Source organism: Parus major, chromosome 14, assembly GCF_001522545.3.
Source record: "Parus major isolate Abel chromosome 14, Parus_major1.1, whole genome shotgun sequence".
NCBI lineage: Eukaryota > Metazoa > Chordata > Aves > Passeriformes > Paridae > Parus > Parus major.
In genome coordinates, this window is record NC_031783.1 from 3,636,879 (window position 1) to 3,646,764 (window position 9,886).

General features: G+C 41.0%; 1 protein-coding gene across 5 annotated transcripts in view; it reads left to right on the top strand.

The window, feature by feature from the left end:
* Positions 1-9,886, top strand: part of RBFOX1 (RNA binding fox-1 homolog 1) — a 1,108,850-nt gene that overhangs the window by 468,957 nt on the left and 630,007 nt on the right. For all 5 annotated transcript variants that reach the window (XM_033517815.1, XM_033517813.1, XM_033517814.1 and 2 more), the window contains one exon: positions 3,334-3,396. In XM_033517815.1, coding sequence (XP_033373706.1) covers positions 3,334-3,396 — 63 coding nt within the window. The remainder of the gene's footprint in view (positions 1-3,333; positions 3,397-9,886) is intronic.

A 9,886-nucleotide genomic window follows, 5' to 3' on the forward strand; every position in this document is an offset into this window, starting at 1 on the left:
AGGGACCCAAAGGCTGGAGAGAAGGACCAGGGTGGTCAAAGAGGGGAATGTCTGCGGCCCAGCCAGGCTGCAGATGGAAATCCCACAGCACTGTTTAGGCCAGAGCCCAGAGAAATAATAATTTTTTTCCACTGTGATAAGAAATGCTGTTCTGTAAAGTATTCATTGTAATGATTGAATTAAAAAAAATAAAGAAATAAAAAAATAAAAAAGCCATACGAAGGTGATGGTTAAGATTCAGGATTAAGTTTAATGGTAATAAAGTGCAGCTAGAAATGCTCAGTAAATGGTTTCAGTCCCCCTCTTCTAAGGCTAATCAGTGCAGTGAGCTGCTCTGTGTTGAGTATTCTGGCATAAATATCAAATGTGGTTTATCATATTCCAGTTGCATTTTGTTTTTTCTCCTTTTCCCTTTTTTTAACCTGATGTTCTGAGGATTTCCTTTTAGTGCCTACAAACATCTCCTTTTGACAGACAGTGCAAATTAAAAGATATGGCTGGGCAAAGGAAACTGGAACCCAAATATGCCCCCTGGGTTTTCATTTACAGTTAGAAGCTACAGACACAATTACTGCTGACAGAAATGCAGAAGCCAGTGGCAGAGTGCATGTGGCAGTAGAGTCATGCCAGGCAGTAATTGGGAAGATTATTTTTAATCAGAGCATATCCTACAGCCCAAACATTAGAAATCTCTTGTAAGGCTGACAGGAAATTAAACTGAGACCAAACAAAAAAAGCCTCAAAATAGAAGTAATATGGTTAGAAGTCTAATGATGGCAGAACTCACTGCTTGTTGTATTTGGTTGTTATCTAAAGGGAATGGCTTTTAACTTGCAGCAACAGATATCATTGTTTAATTGCATTTTTAGAGCAGAATTAAAAATATCCGATTAGATCAATTTAGACCTGGGCTTTTGATAAGGGTTTGAAGCAGTAAATGTTAAGTCAGACTTAGTAATTGTATATATGTATTAGCAGTGATTTTTATTATTGGTTCAGGGTTTTGTTTTTTTGTTGTTTTTTTTTTTTTTCTTTAATACAATGCTTCACGAAGCCACTTCTACTGGAAAATAATAACATGTCTGGGATAGTCTTGGAATATTTTGTGAAGCCTGAATGGCCTGGGGCTCTCTCTCAGTGACCCTGCAGAACAGCCTGGGCTTGCTTGGGCTGCCCAGAGGGAGAAGCCCCTGGGGTACCTCACTACCAACACTTTCACCTGGAAACACTTCTTCATTTTTAAGGGACTCTTAATAGCTCATCATCTCTGCCAAACTTCTCTCTACACACTCAGCTGGACTTGCTGCCTCTCCAGTTTGTCTCTGGCCAGAGCAGGAGCTCTGTGGCCACTGCAGGAGGGTTCTGCTGCTCTTTGTGCCCCTGCCACCCAGTACCAGCTGCAAGCAAAACTCTGCTGATTGGGAATTTATTTCTGAGTCATAGCAGTGCAAAACTGGCCTGATTCGTGTTTTGCCACAGTTTATGGCAGTTGTGGAAGAGGAGATTCAGCTCTGGGCATGTGCACATGGTGTTTCTCCTCAGGATCATTTGTGTGGACAGTTCTCAACTGTTTCATAGCAGTGTAAGGAATAAAGTGTAATGCCCAAGGCCAGAGCCAGCCAGGTTGTCCTGAGGCCTGTAAATTGGGTTTTATCAGAATTACACTAGGGGTTTTTCACACAAAACTGGCATTTTCCAGCTCCTCCCTTCCAGTATTTCCTTCTGCTGAAAAGTCTTTCATATAACCACGTGAATAGGCCTGAAATCTTGCTTGTTGTTTAGGTATTGCCTGAGTAGCTGGATAACAAATTCTGGTAAGACAACTTCTAGGGAATTTCTTTAGGCCCAGGGGTCTGTACAAGCCCTGGAAATGGTGACCTGCTGTGGGGTGGGTGGTGGAATGTCAGCGGTGTCGTGATATCTGCCCTGGGCGGGCTGGTGCTGCCCCGGCAGGGCTGGGTGTGCTCCAGATGGGGAGAAATCTGTACAAAGTGCAAGTTTCTAAGTGTGCCACGCTTGCTTTTGCCCAAAAAAAACATAAATAAAATAAAAGGAATAAATAGAAGGAAATAAATAAAAGGAAATGTGTGTTCAGCTCAGAAATTGGTTGTTGTGAGTGTGTGGGCAGTGAGGCCGCTGAGGGCCTCAGTGTGAGGTCAGTTCTTTGCTCTGAGAGATGCTCCCCAAGTGATGGTCCCAGCTCCAAGAGACAGAAATTCAAGTGTGTTTGCTGCTTCTGCTCACCACCTTTCCAAACCTGAAGTTCTTCTAACAGGGTGTGATCACTGTGATGCTGCCTGACATGTTCATAGAGCACGTGCCTTCCTGCTGCTGGTGCTCCTTGGCCCCATTTTCCCTCACTTGCACTAGAAAGAAACCACTGATTTATTTATTTAGTTACTAATTTAATTTTCTTTTTCTTTTTGTTTAAAGTGAAACCCCATACAAGGGGCGGGATATTTTGTGAAAAAATACCCAGTGTGTTTACTGTTTGGAATTTCACTGAAGTGGATAAAAAGTATATTAAATTTACTCACAGAATGATTTGATTATACTCTGACCTAGGTGTGTATTATTTTTGGAGACTCAAAATATGAACAGCAATTCTATTTTCAGGAGTATTTCTGTAAAAGAGTACATATTGCCATTTGCACGTGGAAATGAAAAATGCACGTAGCGTTACTGTGAGGTAAAACATGGCTGAGCCTACTGTACCTACTAAAATTCAGTGAATAATTCAGTAAAATATTACATGTCACAGCTGCTCATTAATAAGAAAGAATGGCATGGAATAGTGTGTTACCCTACTGGAATTCCCAAGGATGTGCTTGTGCAATATATTCTGAATGCCCCCCTTTTGGTGATGCATTTTATGATAATTTTTCTTTTGCAAAAATGCTGCAAATTTTCAATTGAAAGATACACAAAAAGCAAATTACAGTGGTGTGTTCCTATTGAAACAATAACTTGTGCTGGGGAAAATTTACAGTTATAGCTTAGTAATGTCTATTTTAGTAGGTAAATTTACAATGAAAACATAGATTTTTGGTTTCAAATGCATTGCAAACTGTCTGAATGTATTTTCTGCTCATGGAATGCTTAATAAATAAATAATAAAATCACGCTTGTGAATCAATAAGCAGATTTTGCTGTTTGGCTTTGTACTACAATGAAAGCACACTTGTGACCCAGCGGTGTGTGCAGTGCCAGCCCAAGCAGTGCATTGGCAAGTGTATTTTTTGTTGAATCTTTAAGCCTTCTGTGAGTGTAGGGCAGGAGCAGGAGCTGCCCTGAATCCCTCATTCCAATAAGAATTCATTTCTCTTTCCCCAGGAAACTCCACAGAAGCCCCATGCGAGTGGTGCCTATTGTTTCCATGAGCGGAGCCTCCTCTCAGTAAGTCCCTGATTTTTGTCTTGCCTGTTGATTTCCTGAGGTCAGTCCTGTGCTGGCACAATTAATGCAGAATCCTTTGGACTCCCCAGCTTGCTGCATCACTAAAAGAGCATGAGCACAGGGTCTGATGGTTTTTATTCTTCAGTGGGCACTGACATGCTTAGAAAATAATCTTGCCTGGTTCTGGCTGTAGGGTGAAGTGATTTTTCTCTTGTGTTTCCCCTCGTACGCGTTTGGGTTGTGTCACTGTCGTGTTTGTGTCACCTCTGGCTGATTACCTCGTGTTCAGATTACTCACAGACACTTTTTTCCCCTGGAACAGCTATGGATAATTAATTCATCATGCTTTCCTTTAGAAAATGATCTCTGTAAAGTCAGAACAGAGAATATCATGAGCTAAGCTCCAAAATTTATAGGGCATGTGAAAAAAGTATTTGTGCTGATTAATTTTTTGCCTTTTCCCTTTCTGAGAAGAGGCTTTCAAATCCCAAACACTTGTTGCTCATTCACACTTGGCATTTATCCTTTACTAAAGTTTTTCTTTGTAACACATACATAAAACCAATAATGATTAAGCACATTTTATTCAGGGTATAACTTTCTACACTTACAGTAAACACAGAAGTATTAGAAAAAACTCTAATTACTGGAAGATGTGTATTTTATACCTCTTAAACAGTTTTTAATAATCCTCTGCTTAAAATAAACTCCTGTTCTTGGATCTTTTATATTAGGCAGTGAGCATGGCTTGTTCTGTATTAGGCTGAGTATATTTTTGCTGTATATACATTTATACATTTATAATTACACCCTTCTTTGTTCTGTGTTGCACAGGGGTATTGACAAAATAATAGACTTTTTTTTCCACTATATTAATGTGAGAAACTGAGTTCTGCCCCAACACACAAAGTTTCATGTCAATGAAAAAAATTAGAGACACAGACCTTGCTAGAAAAAAAAGAAGAGTTTTGCATTTATTCTCCTACACGGAACACAATCTTCCTCTTAATGTCTTTGAAATAAGATTTCATTATTTCAAAAAGACTGCCTGGCTTACTGGGTGAAAAAAAAGCGCCTGTTCATCTTGAGGATAGATTTAAATCAATTCTGTAGTGCTCAGCATGCTTGTTGCTTTTAGCTTTTCCTCTGTCACGAACAGTATTTTCTTGCACAGAATAACCTTACAGCCCTTAGCAGAATTTGATGCAATTGACAGCTTTTGTTAGAAAAATTCTGGTAAAAATTGCACGAAGGAGGTTGGGGTTTCCAGCCCAGGGGAGACAGCGGTCCCTGAGATAATCACAGCATGTTTTGAGGAAGCTAACATTAATTTGGCTGTGAACACAGTGCCTCAGTAGCTATAAATGTAGTTTCCAGGAAAAGATATTAATTTTTCCCTCAATAAGCTGAAGCAGAGGTTTGGGGATGATGAAAGAAGAAGGAAAGGCTCATTTGGAACCCGAGGAAGGTTTGACGCTCCCCAACCTCCACGAGCATCATTTGTTGATGATTTTCCCTGGTGCCCACAGCCCAGCAGCAGGACTATCCATCAGCTGAGGGGTCCCTGTGTCAGCAGCCTCAGCCCCAGCCCCGAGTGTTGCCTGGAAACAGCTCTGGATGGGAGCTGGCTCCTGGCAGCTCCATCTGGCTGGGCGGGATGCCCTCCTCACCCGGGACACCGAGCACGGCTACCACGCTGCTGAAATGCTCTGTCCCCTTCCCTGCCTGAGAAAAAGCATTTCAAACCAGAAATTCCAGTCCAGCACACAGGTGTTAAGGTGTTGGGACTGTATGTGTTGAAACAAATATCTGCCCCTTCTCAAAAATCTCTTGTAATAATTGCATTTTGTATTCAGCGTGCTTTGGTTGAATTTTAGTTCAATGCCTAGCTATAGTTGCTTTGCAGTGTTCTCCTATTTCATTTCGATTGAGAAATATGTTGAGGTAAGTCTAGTTTTAACAGTCCAGCTACAGAGAAATCCTGGATTTTAGAATTCAGTCTCACAGCCCATGGATTTAGGTGCTTGACCTTCTATGAAGGGTACAGTAATGCCACGGTACTCCAGCAGAGCTGCAGTGCATTGAGCAAACCAGCAAACAAAGCAATAGAAGGCAGGTCCAGAAACCACTGAAAATAAACATGGCAGCAGAGGAGATGGAATTGTTCCAAACATGCAAACAGTGGGAAATCAAAGACAGTGACAGGCAGGGGGTGTGTGGCAACAGTGGATGCAAAGCCCAGCTAGGCAGAGTCTTGGCTCATTCCCTGCTGTGCAGAGGTTTTCCCATTGCACTGGGGCAAACTGGGGCTCCCTGAGGTGGGGATGCTCAGAGGGCAGTGCTGGCAGAGCCCCTGCTCTGGCTGTGCTATCCCAGCTGAAACTGCAGCAGGAGCTGGGACTGACCCGTGTGTGCTGGCAGGGAAGGGCTCTCAGCTCACAGCGCTGGACACTTGGGCTGAGTTTCATTTCTCTGAGTCCAGCTGATTCTGAAAGATTAATTGCTCTGCTTTGCCCTCCCCTACACAGCTCTCTTGCCTGAAACTGCAGTTTCTTGGCAAACAAGACATTTCCCTTCGGTATTGCACCTGAGTTCTCTGAGAAAAGAAAAAAAAATCAGAAGTTTTTCGGTGTTTGGTAGAAAGTTTATATCATTCTTGCCCATCCTATTGTTTTTTCTTACTCTTCAGGTTGAGCATCCAGCAACAGCTGTTCCATAATTTGATAAACATACTTAAGTGATCTTGGTTTATTAGTAACACCTTCCCTTGACTAGGAGATTTTTAAGTAACAGAGAAAGGATGAGCCAGGGGTTCATGTTGACAGCTTCATCCTGTGGAAGCTCTGCCATGGCCATCCATGTTTTAAACCCTGCTGGATGTAAAGATATTTGTGCTAAAAGGCTTTGGCTCTCCAGGTTACCTTCACTCCTCCTGCAGTCTGGCAGAGGCACTTGCAGGAAGGGCCTGTAAAGCCAGTGAAAAAGGACATTGAAACCCCTTTTCTCTAATTGTAGAGAGAGCTGTGTTTTCCTTGGGACTGTAAACATGCAGAACAAAGTAAGGGAGAAATAGCTGTTATTGCACTTAAAATATTATAGGGCATTATGAGTCCTTTTTCTCCCTTCATTAAACACATCTTTAAAAATTGTTAAAACAATCAATCTATTTTCCAAAGCATCACAACATGCTGTGGAGGAGTCTGAGGAGATCTAGGGATTTCTACCTGTGAGGCATGGAAAAAAAAAATAATTGTGAAAGAGACCTATTATAAAATACCACAGTTATCTTAGAAATAAACTAATATTATAACTTCATTCTAATAAATATAGAAGAAAGAAATTTAATGATGGTATTCTTATTTATTCATCTCTATTCAGATGCAGTCTGAATGAGAGTATTAGCCTAGAGAGTTGAATATTTTTTAAATTGCAGCACTTTGAATTACTGATATGTGCAAATTACATTGAAAAAGGGATGAAGAATGGTAGTTAGACAACGTAAATGATGCAGTAAGTTCTGCTCCATTACTTTATCCCAGCTAGGATGGGGAACTGTTTAGTTGTTAGTATCTGCTCCACTGTCATATTATTCATTGTTGTTTTGCAATATCTTCAAATATCTTCAACAGTTATTGTAGGAATTCATTAAGGACCAGGAGCAGCGAGGCATTTACCCACTGCTAATGATGAGCAGCAGAATATTCTCATGGATGTTTTTGCTTCAGAAAAAGCTTAACTAGGGGAGGTGAGCCTGACCTGTCTTGGATTTATTTTTAATTTTTTTCCCTAGTGCTGCTGTGAGGTAATTCAGTGTTAGGTGGCTGGTTTGTAATATTGCTTTTCCATGAGTTAAATAGGTTTCATTAGATATGTGCTTTCCTGTTCAGGGAGCTAAATATGCTACTTTTGTTTAATTTGGTGGGCTTGGGGTTTTTTAACTCTGCATGTTCCAGGGTTTCATTTCCCACAGGGGAAGAAAGTATTGTGAGTTTTTTCCTTGCCATCATTAGTGTGAAGCTTGTGAGTAAAATCAGCAATATCTTGGACAAAAGAACAGTTGTGTGGGAGTCATGTGAAAATGTGAAACCATTGCTGTATTTGTCATTACCTGAATGGTTAATGGATACAAACCAGAATATCAGTGGTCTGCTTGTGATTTACAGGTGGTTCTGCTGCTCAGTTCACTGAATCTGTGATCTTCCTACAGAAATAAAGGAAGACACTGTCCCTGTTTTGATTGTGCTTTATCACTGCTGCAGATGATTTCTGTATTTATTTGGGCAGCTAAAGTTGCTCTCTCCAAGCAGATTCAGGAGCATAAGGCTCACTGGAATCGAACAGGACATCTTTAAAACAAGAGGCAGACTCCAAACATGAGGGTTTTTTTGAAATATCACTGTAGATTATTGCAAAATATAACTCTGTAACTAAAATCAGCATTGTCATTTTCCCTTGGCTGTATACAAACGTACATGTAAAGAAATATTGCAACAATTTCCTAATTTCTCCTTCTTCTCTTTTAAGAATTCAGTCCCAATTTTTTTTTCTGAACTTTCTAAATTCTCCATCTTTCCAAGTGTTTTGGGTTAACCAGGTAAAAGCCTTAGGGGTTAAACATAGCCTGGCTTTAGCCTGTGGATGTACTGTACATAGCAGCCTGTCTTCTGACACCACTGAGATACTTCCTTCATAAGCATCACACTGCAGACATTTTCTTATTCAGGCTTTATGAAAATTTCCCCATGCATGTCAACACCCACAATACTTCCACTGGCAATTGTTTGAGCTCTGGATCTTCTCCAGATTGCAGCATTAATGGGGTTTTGATCAAGTTCATATCCACAGCTCCGTGGCATTTAGGAGATATCAAGTCCCAATATTCCTGTGAGATTAGTATGTGCTATTATCTCTTTATTACAGAAGGAGAAGCCAGAAAATTGAGCAGCCTGAGTGATGTGCCAGGAGAAGGACTATAGCAGAGCTAGGATTTGAATTCATGTTTCTCAAATCCCAAATCATTGCCTGCGTTCCTGGGCCATCTTTCCTCTGCTCTCCCTCTAATCCAGTAACTTTTATTGTCAATGATTTTTTCATTTAACAGTGAAAAGGACCTTATAATTTCATGCTCCTTCCTGTCTCATAAAAATTTGAAATTTTTCCTTAAGAAAATCCTGCAGTTATTAAATGTGTATGGAGAGTGTGTGATATGCAAAGTCCTACCAGCACAGGGCAAAGCTAATTGAAATATGACATTCCTAGTGATGATCTGGGTCATGTCAAGGGTGCCACCACCCTTTAATGAAGATATACACTTGATCTTCTTTTCTTTGAAGAGCTTACAGACTTCTGAAACTTTTTCTGGTTACACAGCAGGGAGGTACAGCCACAAAAGGCTCTTGGATAGTTTGGGACAGCAAATTTTCAACTTGGCCAGTCTGCTCTGGGCTTTGGGGTGTGCTGCTGGAAGAAACAGGTGGGGGTGAGGTGGGGAAAATTCCATTTGTTTTTTGTCCCACAAAAACAAAAAAGGGTTTTGTGAAACCCTCAAACTAACATTTGAGGTTAGTTACTGGGTTCACAAGTCTGTGTTCACAAGTAGTGAAATTCCTGTGTAGCACAGGCACAAGCAATAAACAACATCCTTTGTGGGAATTTTTACTGCTCCTGCAAGATGTGTTAGAAATCATGTAACTGATAGGTGTTTAAATTTTGAATATGAGGTGGAAGCTGGAAAATGTGTCTCCAGGGAGGAAGGAGAGCTCTGGGAAGTGAGAAAGATCTGTTGATGTAAGATGAAAAGTTTGTCCTCATGCTACATCGTTTAAGAAATTTAAATTGGTGAAACCACATGAATTTGGCAAAGTATATTTGTATTTGGCAGCATTTACTTTTCCTTCAGGACTGTTTAACATCAGAAGTTGATATGTACGTCCCAGAACTCTTCTGGCTGTGGACCTTTCTAGGAGCTCACTGCACTGTGGAGCATTCTAGAAGTTAAGATTGGGATTTCTCACTGAGTAGTTAACCCTTTATCTCTGACACTTCTGAAATCCTTTTACATCTGTGATGCATTAGGGACAGCAGTTTGTCTGTGACCTGCCAAAAACCACTGCACACTAACCAGGGCAAACTGGGCAGAGGGGTCAAAGGACAGAGCTCTTGTCTGTGTGTGCAGAGGGAGGGCTCTGTCCCCTCCTAAATTCTTGTGCAGCCCCAGCTCACTGGTTGAGGAAAAAGAAGAAGAGAAAAAACAAATAAAAATAAAGAAAACCCTGATGCTGTGCAAACACTGCTCAGCCATAGCCTGCCATTAGCAATAACACCATTATCACCTCTGGTATAGTCACAAATACAAAATACAGCTCCACATGGGCTCCTGTGATGAAAATGAACCTGTTGAGACTCCTGGTTTTCTGCACTGTGAGGTTTCTGCTTTCCTCATCTGCACCCCAGAGGAGCTGTTCTATGAGCACACCTGGAGAAGAGAAGA